The 12,687-nt window shown below is 40.2% G+C and overlaps 1 protein-coding gene across 1 annotated transcript in view; it reads left to right on the forward strand.

Moving 5' to 3' along the window:
• LOC128666438 (haloacid dehalogenase-like hydrolase domain-containing 5) overlaps window positions 1-12,687 on the forward strand; it is a 718,406-nt gene that overhangs the window by 98,742 nt on the left and 606,977 nt on the right. The window contains exon 2 of the mRNA XM_053721044.1: window positions 8,310-8,507. Within this exon, the coding sequence (XP_053577019.1) occupies window positions 8,310-8,507 (198 nt within the window). The remainder of the gene's footprint in view (window positions 1-8,309; window positions 8,508-12,687) is intronic.

The following is a 12,687-nucleotide window of genomic DNA, read 5'->3' on the forward strand; positions in this document are numbered from 1 at the left end:
TACTAGTCTGATTAGACAATGGGAAAGTTGATCACTAAACCTAATTAGAGCTAATCCCAGCAGACTTGTATGTAGAATAGGTTTCTTGAAGCTGAACAAAATTTAACTCTTAATGGCACACAATGAAACTGAACCAAGTGGGAGAAAGCCAGGGACAAGTCATTTCACAGGTCTGGGGACATAGTCTTAAAGGGGGCATTGTTCACCAGAGTCACAATATGTCCCCAGACGTTTCCCAAAGGGCCACACACACCCCACAAAAGTCAATATACTCTCAGGGGCACAATCTTCCAGGGGCCATAGTCATGAGGAAGGAGGCTGGCAAATAGGCTTCTCCAAAATCCAGGGAAGCAGGGCAACCTTCCATTTAAAGGGCCAGTCACAAATAGCAGTTTGTAACAAAATTACTTTCTTGGAAAGTTTTGTTCCTTTTGGCCATCTCTTCTGCCAGAAGAGTCTCTGAATTGTCTGCTCTTTCTTGTGAGTCTCCTTTTCTGATTTTTCATCAGGATAAGGCAGTGTTGCGAACTTCTTTTGAATTTTTACCTAAGGTTGTGAATTCCAACAACATTAGTAGAGAAATTGTAGTTCCTTCATTATGCCCTAATCCTAAGAATTCTAAGGAGAAATCATTGCATTCTTTGGATGTTGTTAGAGCTTTGAAATATTATGTTGAAGCTACTAAGACTTTCCGAAAGACTTCTAGTCTATTTGTCATCTTTTCCGGTTCTAGAAAAGGCCAGAAAGCTTCTGCCATTTCTTTGGCATCTTGGTTGAAATCTTTAATTCATCATGCCTATGTTGAGTCGGGTAAAACTCTGCCTCAGAGGATTACAGCTCATTCTACTAGGTCAGTTTCTACTTCCTGGGCGTTTAGGAATGAAGCTTCGGTTGATCAAATTTGCAAAGCAGCAACTTGGTCTTCTTTGCATACTTTTACTAAATTCTACCATTTTTATGTGTTTTCTTCTTCTGAAGCAGTTTTTGGTAGAAAAGTACTTCAGGCAGCTGTTTCAGTTTGAATCTTCTGCTTATGTTTTCATTTAAACTTTATTTTGGGTGTGGATTATTTTCAGCAGGAATTGGCTGTCTTTATTTTATCCCTCCCTCTCTAGTGACTCTTGCGTGGAAAGATCCACATCTTGGGTAGTCATTATCCCATACGTCACTAGCTCATGGACTCTTGCTAATTACATGAAAGAAAACATAATTTATGTAAGAACTTACCTGATAAATTCATTTCTTTCATATTAGCAAGAGTCCATGAGGCCCACCCTTTTTGTGGTGGTTATGATTTTTTTTGTATAAAGCACAATTATTCCAATTCCTTATTTTTTATGCTTTCGCACTTTTTTCTTATCACCCCACTTCTTGGCTATTCGTTAAACTGATTTGTGGGTGTGGTGAGGGGTGTATTTATAGGCATTTTGAGGTTTGGGAAACTTTGCCCCTCCTGGTAGGAATGTATATCCCATACGTCACTAGCTCATGGACTCTTGCTAATATGAAAGAAATGAATTTATCAGGTAAGTTCTTACATAAATTATGTTTTGCGCACATTTTAGTTGATCGTCGGTTTTTCCTACTTACTCCAGTTTAGCATCTGACGGCGCAGTATTTTGAATAGCTCGAGTTGCGAGGTGAAATTATGGGCGGCGCGGGTTTGCTCGCTTGTGCCGAAAACTACGCCGTATATCGGATCGCGCCCCAGACAGGCCATAGATTCAGGCAAATCAGATCAACCAGTAGCCCTGCATTTTTTACAATTTAAATACCCATTATCTACATTAAGATGCAGCCCAATAGATCACATTCCCCCTTTAAAACGGGAGGGGGGGAGGGGGTGATCGCAAAGAATTCTCTTGCAGAAAGAGACATTTTGGATGGTGGAATTGGACACATAATATCCTAAGGGGTTACATACTTGCCTTTCATTCAAAAGTTTTCTATATTATGACATACAAGACCAAAACATATTAATGTTAACACATTAATTAAAATAAAATTGAGATTTGTGGGTAACACAGTATTTCTCCTACATTGGTGTATCCGGTCCACGGCTTCATCCTTACTTGTGGGATATTCTCAATCCCTACAGGAAGTGGCAAAGAGAGCACACAGCAAAGCTGTCCATATAGCTCCCCTCAGGCTCCGCCCCCCCGTCATTATTTTTGCCGCTCTAACTAGTAGCATCTCCACGGGGGTGGTAAAGAGTATGTGGTGTTTAGTTGTAGTTTTTTATTCTTCTATCAAGAGTTTATTTTAAAATAGTGCTGGCTTGTACTATTTACTCTGCAGCAGAAAGTGATGAAGATTTCTGCCGAGAGGAATATGATTTTAGCACCAGTAACTAAAATCCATTGCTGTTTCCACGCAGGACTGTTGAAACCAGAGAACTTCAGTTGGGGGGGAACAGTTTGCAGGCTTAACTGCTTCAGGTATGATCAGTCATTTTTCTAACAAGACCTAGTAATGCTAGAAGACTGTCAGCAATCTCCTCTGGGATAGGTAAGCCATTTTTCTTAGACTCTATAAGATTAGGGCTTATATTAAGGGCTCTATGCTGGTTGACACTTTTGTGGGCATAATCGATTGCTTTTTAGCATGTTTTTCACTATAATTAAGGTGTTTTTTCAGACTTTAAAACACTTTTGGGGTTTAATTTGCACCTGGCACTTATTTGGACACCTAATCTAGTCAGAAAGGCCCCTCCACTCTGGAATGAAGAGGGAGGAGGCCTCATTTTCATACCTCAATTGCACAGTTGTTTTGCCTAGGCAGTTCATGCAGCTTCACGTGGGGAGTCCAGAGACATCAGAAAAGACTCCAGAGAGGCTTATTTCTTACTAAAATAATCCCTAAGGAAGGTAAAGGCCACAGTGGAAGCTTTGGCATAGTACTGTAGTTTAACCGGTTAATTGCTGTTATAGCTCCGGTTTGGGCATTAAGGGGTTAATTGGTCTGAAAATTTGTGTGCAATCTTTTCAAAGCATTAAGACACTGTGGTGAAAATTTCATTAAAATCGGATGTTTATTTGATGTTTTTTTGATGTTTCAATAATAAAGTGTGCACTTATATTATTTAAAGACACAGTAACGGTTTTGTAAAATTTTTATTGCATTGAAGATCTGTTTAAGTCTGTCAAACATATCTGACCCTTCAGATAACCTATGTTCTGTATTTTCAAAGGCCAAGGTGGTTCCCCCATTAAATTTATGTGTGAAGTGTGCCATAGCGTCCAAACAGCTTAAGGACCGTACAATCACACTTAAAGATATAGCCCAAGATGATTCTTTAGCTGAAGGTAGTGAGGATAGCTCACTATCCTCTCCTTCTGTGTCAACACCAGCTATGCCCGCGCAAGCGATGCCCAGTACATCTAGCGCACCAATTGCTATTACTATGCAGCAGTAATGGATCATTCTCTCGCAGCATTTTTATCCAAACTGCCAGCTTTTCCTAGGAAGCGTGATTGTTCAGTTTTAAATACAGATAATGAGCAAGCAGACGCAGAGGATAATTTATCTGTAGTGCCCTCATATCAATCTGACTTGGCGGTGAGGGAGGGCCTATCTGAGGGAGGAATTTCTGACACAGGAAAAGTTTCTCAGCAGGCAGAGCCTGATTCTATAGCATTTAAATTTAAGCTAGAACACCTCCGCGCCCTACTTAAGGAGGTCCTAGCTACGCTTGATGATTGTGAACCTTTGGTGGTCCCAGAAAAATTGTGTAAAATGGATAAATTCTTAGAGGTCCCAGTACACACTGATGCGTTTCAGATACCTAAGAGGGTGGCGGCTATAGTGAATAAGGAGTGGGAGAAGCCAGGTGTACCTTTTGTTCCCCCTCCTATATTTAAGAAAATGTTCCCCATTGTTGACCCCAGAAGGGACGCGTGGCAGACGGTCCCTAAGGTAGAGGGGGCAGTTTCAACGCTAGCTAAGCGCACGACTATACCAATTGAAGACAGTTGCCCTTTCAAAGATCCTATGGATAAAAAATTAGAAGGTTTACTCAAGAAAATTTTTGTTCAACAAGGTTTTCTTCTTCAACCAATTTCTTACATTATTCCTGTAACCACTGCAGCTGCTTTTTGGTTTGAGGAATTATAAAACTCGCTCCAGAAGGAGACTTCTTATGATGAAGTCATGGATAGAATTCATGCCCTGAAGTTGGCTAATTCTTTCATTACAGATGCCGCTTTTCAGTTAGCTAAATTAGCGGCGAAAAATTCTGGTTTCGCAATAGTGGCGCGTAGAGCGCTTTGGCCAAAATCGTGGTCGGCGGATGTGTCGTCCAAAACAAAATTGCTTAATATTCCTTTCAAGGGTAAGACCCTATTCGGGCCAGAGTTGAAAGAAATTATTTCAGATATCACTGGAGGAAAGGGACATGCCCTTCCACAGGATAGACCTCTCAAAGCTAAAAATAAGTCTAATTTTCGTTCCTTTCGCAATTTCAGGAACGGACCGGCTTCTACCTCTACAGCCACTAGGCATGAGGGTAACGCATCCCAACCCAAACCAGCATGGAAACCATTGCAAGGCTGGAACAAGGGTAAACAGGCCAAAAAGCCTGCTGCTGCTACCAAGACAGCATGAAGGGGTAGCCCCCGATCCGGGACCGGATCTAGTAGGGGGCAGACTTTCTCTCTTTGCTCAGGCCTGGGCAAGAGATGTTCCGGACCCCTGGGCACTAGAAATGGTCTCTCAGGGTTATCTTCTAGAATTCAAGGATCTTCCTCCAAGGGGAAGGTTCCACATGTCTCGCTTATCTTTAGACCAGATAAAGAGACAGGCATTCTTACATTGCGTAGAAGACCTTTTAAAAATGGGAGTGATACACCCAGTTCCAACAGCAGAACAAAGACTGGGATTTTACTCAAACCTGTTTGTAGTTCCCAAAAAGGAAGGAACTTTCAGGCCAATTCTGGACTTAAAGATCCTAAACAAATTCCTCAGAGTTCCATCATTCAAAATGGAAACCATTCGGACAATTTTACCAATGATCCAGGAGGGTCAATATATGACTACCGTGGACTTAAAGGATGCGTACCTGCATATTCCTAGCCACAAAGATCACCATCAGTTTCTGAGGTTCGCCTTTCTGGACAAGCTTTACCAGTTCGTGGCTCTTCCCTTCGGATTGGCCACTGCTCCCAGAATTTTCACAAAGGTGCTAGGGTCCCTTCTAGCGGTGCTAAGGCCAAGGGGCATTGCAGTAGCACCTTACCTAGACGACATTTTAATACAGGCGTCATCCTTTCACAAAGCAAGGGCTCATACGGACATTGTTCTAGCCTTTCTAAGGTCTCACGGGTGGAAGGTGAACATAGAAAAAAGTTCTCTGTCCCCGTTCACAAGCGTTCCCTTCCTGGGAACAATAATAGACTCGGTAGAAATTAAAATCTTTCTGACGGAGGTCAGGAAATTAAAACTTTTGAACACTTGTCGAGTTCTTCAATCCATTCCTCAACCCTCCATAGCTCAGTGCATGGAGGTAATAGGACTAATAGTTGCGGCAATGGACGTGGTTCCCTTTGCTCGAATTCATTTAAGACCATTGCAACTGTGCATGCTCAAACAATGGAATGGGGATTATGCAGATTTGTCTCCCCAGATTCAGATGGACCAGAAAACCAGAGACTCACTCCTCTGGTGGTTGTCTCAGGATCACCTGTCCCTGAAGGCTCAGGGTCTGTGGTCTCGGGAAGAATCTCTTCTCCCGATAAACATTTTGGAATTGAGAGCGATATTCAATGCGCTCCAGGCATGGCCTCAACTAGCGGAGGCCAAATTCATCAGATTTCAGTCGGACAACATGACGACTGTAGCTTACATCAATCATCAGGGGGGAACAAAGAGTTCCCTGGCGATGAGGGAGGTATCCAAGATCATCAAATGTTCAGAGGATCACTCCTGCCATCTATCAGCAATTCACATCCCAGGAGTGGACAACTGGGAAGCGGATTATCTGAGTCGTCAGACTTTCCATCCGAGGGAGTGGGAACTCCACCCGGAGGTTTTTGCTCAGCTGACCCAGCTATGGGGCATTCCAGATCTGGATCTGATGGCGTCACGTCAGAACTCCAAAGTTCCACGTTACGGGTCCAGGTCCAAGGATCCCAAGGCGACATTGGTAGATGCCTTAGTAGCGCCTTGGTCGTTCAATCTAGCTTATGTCTTTCCACCGTTTCCCCTTCTCCCCCGGCTAGTAGCCAGGATCAAACAGGAGAAGGCTTCGGTAATTCTGATAGCTCCTGCGTGGCCACGCAGGACTTGGTATGCAGACCTGGTGAATATGTCATCGGTTCCACCATGGAAGCTGCCTTTGAGACAGGACCTTCTAATTCAAGGTCCATTCGAACATCCAAACCTAGTTTCTCTGCAACTGACTGCTTGGAGATTGAACGCTTGATTCTAGCTAAGCGTGGGTTTTCGGAATCAGTTATAGATACTTTGATCCAGGCTAGAAAGCCTGTCACCAGGAAAATTTACCATAAGATATGGCGGAAATATCTTTGCTGGTGCGAATCCAAGGGTTACTCATGGAGTAAGATTAGGATTCCAAGGATACTATCTTTTCTCCAAGAAGGATTGGAGAAAGGTCTATCAGCTAGTTCCTTAAAAGGACAGATATCTGCTCTGTCTGTTTTGTTACACAAGCGTCTGGCAGCCATGCCAGATATTCAGGTGTTTGTACAGGCTTTAGTCAGAATCAAGCCTGTCTACAGACCTGTGGCTCCTCCATGGAGTCTAAATTTAGTTCTTTCAGTTCTTCAAGGGGTTCCGTTTGAACCTCTACATTCCATAGATATTAAGTTACTATCTTGGAAAGTTTTTTTTGTTTTTAGTAGCTATTTCTTCTGCTAGAAGAGTTTCTGAATTGTCTGCTTTGCAGTGTAATTCACCCTATCTGGTGTTCCTTACAGATAAGGTCGTTTTACGTACCAAACCTTGTTTTCTTCCAAAAGTGGTTTCCAATAAGAATATCAACCAGGAAATAGTTGTTCCTTCTCTGTGTCCTAATCCAGTTTCTAACAAGGAACGTCTGTTACACAATCTTGATGTGGTTTGTGCTTTAAAGTTTTATCTAAAAGCAACTAAAGACTTCAGACAAATATTGTCCTTGTTTGTCGTCTATTCTGGCAAGAGGAGAGGTCAAAAGGCGACTGCGACCTCTCTGTCCTTCTGGCTAAAAAGCATCATGCGGTTGGCTTATGAGACTGCTGGAAGGCAGCCTCCTGAACGAATTACAGCTCACTCTACTAGAGCTGTGGCTTCCACATGGGCTTTCAAGAATGAGGCTTCTGTTGAACAGATTTGTAAGGCAGCGACTTGGTCTTCACTGCACACGTTTGCCAAATTTTACAAATTCAATACTTTTGCTTCTTCGGAGGCTATTTTTGGGAGAAAGGTTTTGCAAGCAGTGGTGCCTTCCATTTAGGTTACCTGACTTGTTCCCTCCCTTCATCCGTGTCCTAAAGCTTTGGTATTGGTTCCCACAAGTAAGGATGAAGCCGTGGACCGGATACACCAATGTAGGAGAAAACAGAATTTATGTTTACCTGCTAAATTTTTTTTTTTGTAAACTACAGTCACCACTGCACCCTATGGTTCTCCTTTTTCTCCTAACCGTCGGTCGAATGACTGGGGGGGGGCGGAGCCTGAGGGGAGCTATATGAACAGCTTTGCTGTGTGCTCTCTTTGCCACTTCCTGTAGGGATTGAGAATATCCCACAAGTAAGGATGAAGCCGTGGACCGGATACACCGTAGGAGAAAGAAATTTAGCAGGTGAACATAAATTCTGTTTTTATTTTTGTAAACTAACCATGATACATCCTTTTTTCTCTGATTAGGTTTAAAGGGATACTAAAATCAATTTTTTTTCTTTCATGATTATGCTAGAGCATGCAATTTTAAGCAACTTTCTAATTTTCTCCTATTATCAAATTTTCTTCGTTCTCTTGCTATCTTTATTTGAAAAGAAGGAATGTAAAAGCTTAGGAGCCGGACAATTTTTGGTTTTGCACCTGGGTAGCGTTTGCTGATTGGTGGCTAAAGGACAAAGGCCCCTATGAGGGCCGAAACGCTGGATTATACTATGTATGATACATGAATACAGTGATATTTTTCAAGCAATCTATGGAATACATAGATTTTTTTTTTTTTTATATATATTATTATCGAACTTGGTGCTAAGGCATTTGTCCTCCTTAATTATGTTCTTTAAGAAGGAAGTTTAAAACAAATTGTCTCCCTTTTCCTATTTAGATTCTTGTAATCTTTTTTTCTGTTTTCTTCCCAGACTTCGTTTGGTCTTTTGTTTGACATTGACGGGGTGCTAGTAAGAGGAAAGACGCCAATCCCTGCAGCTAAAAAAGCCTTTCAGAAACTTGTTAATAAGCAGGGACAGTTTGTGGTACCAGTTGTATTTGTTACAAATGCTGGGAACTGTCTTCGCCAGACCAAAGCAGATCAACTAACAGACATTCTGGGCGTTCCTGTGAGTAGCATTATTAATTCTATGTTTGTATGTTGTGCTTAAGAAGGAGAAATTATGATTATTAAGAGTGCAAAAGTACACAGTGTATTTTTCTCCTTTTGAATTTCCTGCTCAAATGTTTTGCTAATCGTCAGCAATAATAATAAATATAACTCTTGTTATTTAGCATCTCAGTTTTTTCATTACAGATTGGTAACATAATATACATTAGAATAAAAAAACTCCAAAAGAAATGGATATTATAGTGTGTATGCGAGTGAGTGCCTATCGAGGACACAGAGCTATGAGTTTTGCCATTGGCATGGCATGTGCACCCACTACGTTTTGAGTGTGTAGTCTACTCCTGTATTTTTTTTTATAGGTGTAAGAAAATTGACAACAGCCAAATGCTGTAACTCAAAGATAGCCAACTTTCCAACACATAGGGAACACAGATCAATATTTTAGAAGCCTTAAAGGAACATTATTCACTTTCAGATAGTAATATAAAATGATAAATTGTGTGTATATAAATATATATATATATATATATATATATATTTATATATATATTATTGTTATACTTTATTTATGAAGCGCCATCATATTCCGCAGCGCTGTCCATGGATACAGTTCATTTAAATAAAACAATAATATAAAACTTCTAAGAGACAGGACAGAATTTACAAACACATACAGGAGAAATCGAGGGCCCTATTCCTGTGGGAATAAATATAAATATAAATATATATATATATATATATATATATATATATATATACACAGTATATGCTGTGCAGTACACTTTCATTATTTATTTTGTCCCCTTTTCCTGTAATTCCATTCTGAAATTGTGAGCTTTTCAGTTCCTGTTAGAAATAGAAGTGCAGAACACTGTTATATTGCGTGAACACATTTCTGTCAAATTTTGTATTCTTGTGGGTGCAGCTTAGTGACTGCAAATGTTCCAATCTTGAGTCAATAAGCATTAAAACAAGTTTACTTTTCTTTCATGTAATTAGCAAGAGTCCATGAGCTAGTGACGTATGGGATATACATTCCTACCAGGAGGGGCAAAGTTTCCCAAACCTCAAAATGCCTATAAATACACCCCTCACCACACCCACAAATCAGTTTTACAAACTTTGCCTCCTATGGAGGTGGTGAAGTAAGTTTGTGCTAGATTCTACGTTGATATGCGCTCCGCAGCAGGTTGGAGCCCGATTTTCCTCTCAGCGTGCAGTGAATGTCAGAGGGATGTGAGGAGAGTATTGCCTATTTGAATTCAATGATCTCCTTCTACGGGGTCTATTTCATAGGTTCTCTGTTATCGGTCGTAGAGATTCATCTCTTACCTCCCTTTTCAGATCGACGATATACTCTTATATATATACCATTACATCTGCTGATTTTCGTTTCAGTACTGGTTTGGCTTTCTACAAACATGTAGATGAGTGTCCTGGGGTAAGTAAGTCTTATTTTCTGTGACACTCTAAGCTATGGTTGGGCACTTTTTTAATAAAGTTCTAAATATATGTATTCAAACATTTATTTGCCTTGACTCAGGATGTTCAACATTCCTTATTTTCAGACTGTCAGTTTCATATTTGGGATAATGCATTTGAATCAATCATTTTTCTTACCTTAAAAAATTTGACTTTTTTCCCTGTGGGCTGTTAGGCTCGCGGGGGCTGAAAATGCTTCATTTTATTGCGTCATTCTTGGCGCAGACTTTTTTGGCGCAAAAAAATCTTTTCTGTTTCCGGCGTCATACGTGTCGCCGGAAGTTGCGTCATTTTTTGACGTTCTTTTGCGCCAAAAATGTCGGCGTTCCGGATGTGGCGTCATTTTTGGCGCCAAAAGCATTTAGGCGCCAAATAATGTGGGCGTCTTATTTGGCGCTAAAAAAATATGGGCGTCGCTTTTGTCTCCACATTATTTAAGTCTCATTTTTCATTGCTTCTGGTTGCTAGAAGCTTGTTCCTTGGCATTTTTCCCATTCCTGAAACTGTCATTTAAGGAATTTGATCAATTTTGCTTTATATGTTGTTTTTTCTCTTACATATTGCAAGATGTCTCACGTTGCATCTGAGTCAGAAGATACTTCAGGAAAATCGCTGTCTGGTGCTGGAACTACCAAAGCTAAGTGTATCTGCTGTAAACTTTTGGTAGCTGTTCCTCCAGCTGTTGTTTGTATTAATTGTCATGACAAACTTGTTAATGCAGATAATATTTCCTTTAGTAAAGTACCATTACCTTTTGCAGTTCCATCAACATCTAATGTTCAGAGTGTTCCTGATAACATAAGAGATTTTGTTTCTGAATCCATCAAGAAGGCTATGTCTGTTATTCCTCCTTCTAGTAAACATAAAAATCTTTTAAAACTTCTCTTTATACAGATGAATTTTTAAATGAACATCATCATTCTGATTCTAATGACTCTTCTGGTTCAGAGGATTCTGTCTCAGAGGTTGATGCTGATAAATCTTCATATTTATTTAAAATGGAATTTATTCGTTCTTTACTTAAAGAAGTACTAATTGCTTTAGAAATTGAGGATTCTGGTCCTCTTGATACTAAATCTAAACATTTAGATAAGGTCTTTAAATCTCCTGTGGTTATTCCAGAAGTTTTTCCTGTTCCTGGTGCTATTTCTGAAGTAATTTCCAGAGAGTGGAATAATTTGGGTAATTCATTTACTCCTTCTAAACGTTTTAAGCAATTATATCCTGTGCCGTCTGACAGATTAGAATTTTGGGACAAAATCCCTAAAGTTGATGGGGCTATTTCTACCCTTGCTAAACGTACTACTATTCCTACGGCAGATGGTACTTCGTTTAAGGATCCTTTAGATAGGAAAATTGAATCCTTTCTAAGAAAAGCTTATCTGTGTTCAGGTAATCTTCTTAGACCTGCTATATCATTGGCTGATGTTGCTGCAGCTTCAACTTTTTGGTTGGAAACTTTAGCGCAACAGATCATGATTCTCATAATATTATTCTTCTTCTTCAACATGCTAATAATTTTATCTGTGATGCCATTTTTGATATTATCAGAGTTGATGTCAGGTTTATGTCTCTAGCTATTTTAGCTAGAAGAGCTTTATGGCTTAAAACTTGAAATGCTGATATGTCTTCTAAATCAACTCTACTTTCCCTTTCTTTCCAGGGTAACAAATTATTTGGTTCTCAGTTGGATTCTATTATCTCAACTGTTACTGGTGGGAAAGGAACTTTTTTACCGCAGGATAAAAAATCTAAGGGTAAAAACAGGGCTAATAATCGTTTTCGTTCCTTTCGTTTCAACAAAGAACAAAAGCCTGATCCTTCATCCTCAGGAGCAGTTTCAGTTTGGAAACCATCTCCAGTCTGGAATAAATCCAAGCCTTCTAGAAAAGCAAAGCCACATGAAGGTGCGGCCCTCATTCCAGCTCAGCTGGTAGGGGGCAGGTTACGTTTTTTCAAAGAAATTTGGATCAATTCTGTTCACAATCTTTGGATTCAGAACATCGTTTCAGAAGGGTACAGAATTGGTTTCAAGATAAGACCTCCTGCAAAGAGATTTTTTCTTTCCCGTGTCCCAGTAAATCCAGTGAAAGCTCAAGCATTTCTGAAATGTGTTTCAGATCTAGAGTTGGCTGGAGTAATTATGCCAGTTCCAGTTCTGGAACAGGGGCTGGGGTTTTATTCGAATCTCTTCATTGTACCAAAGAAGGAGAATTCCTTCAGACCAGTTCTGGATCTAAAAATATTGAATCGTTATGTAAGGATACAACATTCAAAATGGTAACTGTAAGGACTATCTTGCCTTTTGTTCAGCAAGGGCATTATATGTCCACAATAGATTTACAGGATGCATATCTGCATATTCCGATTCATCCAGATCACGATCAGTTCCTGAGATTCTCTTTCCTGGACAAGCATTACCAGTTTGTGGCTCTGCCGTTTGGCCTAGCTACAGCTCCAAGAATTTTTACAAAGGTTCTCGGTGCCCTTCTGTCTGTAATCAGAGAACAGGGTATTGTGGTATTTCCTTATTTGGACGATATCTTGGTACTTGCTCAGTTTTCACATTTAGCAGAATCTCATACAAATCGACTTGTGTTGTTTCTTCAAGATCATGGTTGGAGGATCAATTCACTAAAAAGTTAATTGATTCCTCAGACAAGGGTAACCTTTCTGGGTTTCCAGATAGATTCAGT

Source organism: Bombina bombina, chromosome 7 (genome assembly GCF_027579735.1).
Source record: "Bombina bombina isolate aBomBom1 chromosome 7, aBomBom1.pri, whole genome shotgun sequence".
NCBI lineage: Eukaryota > Metazoa > Chordata > Amphibia > Anura > Bombinatoridae > Bombina > Bombina bombina.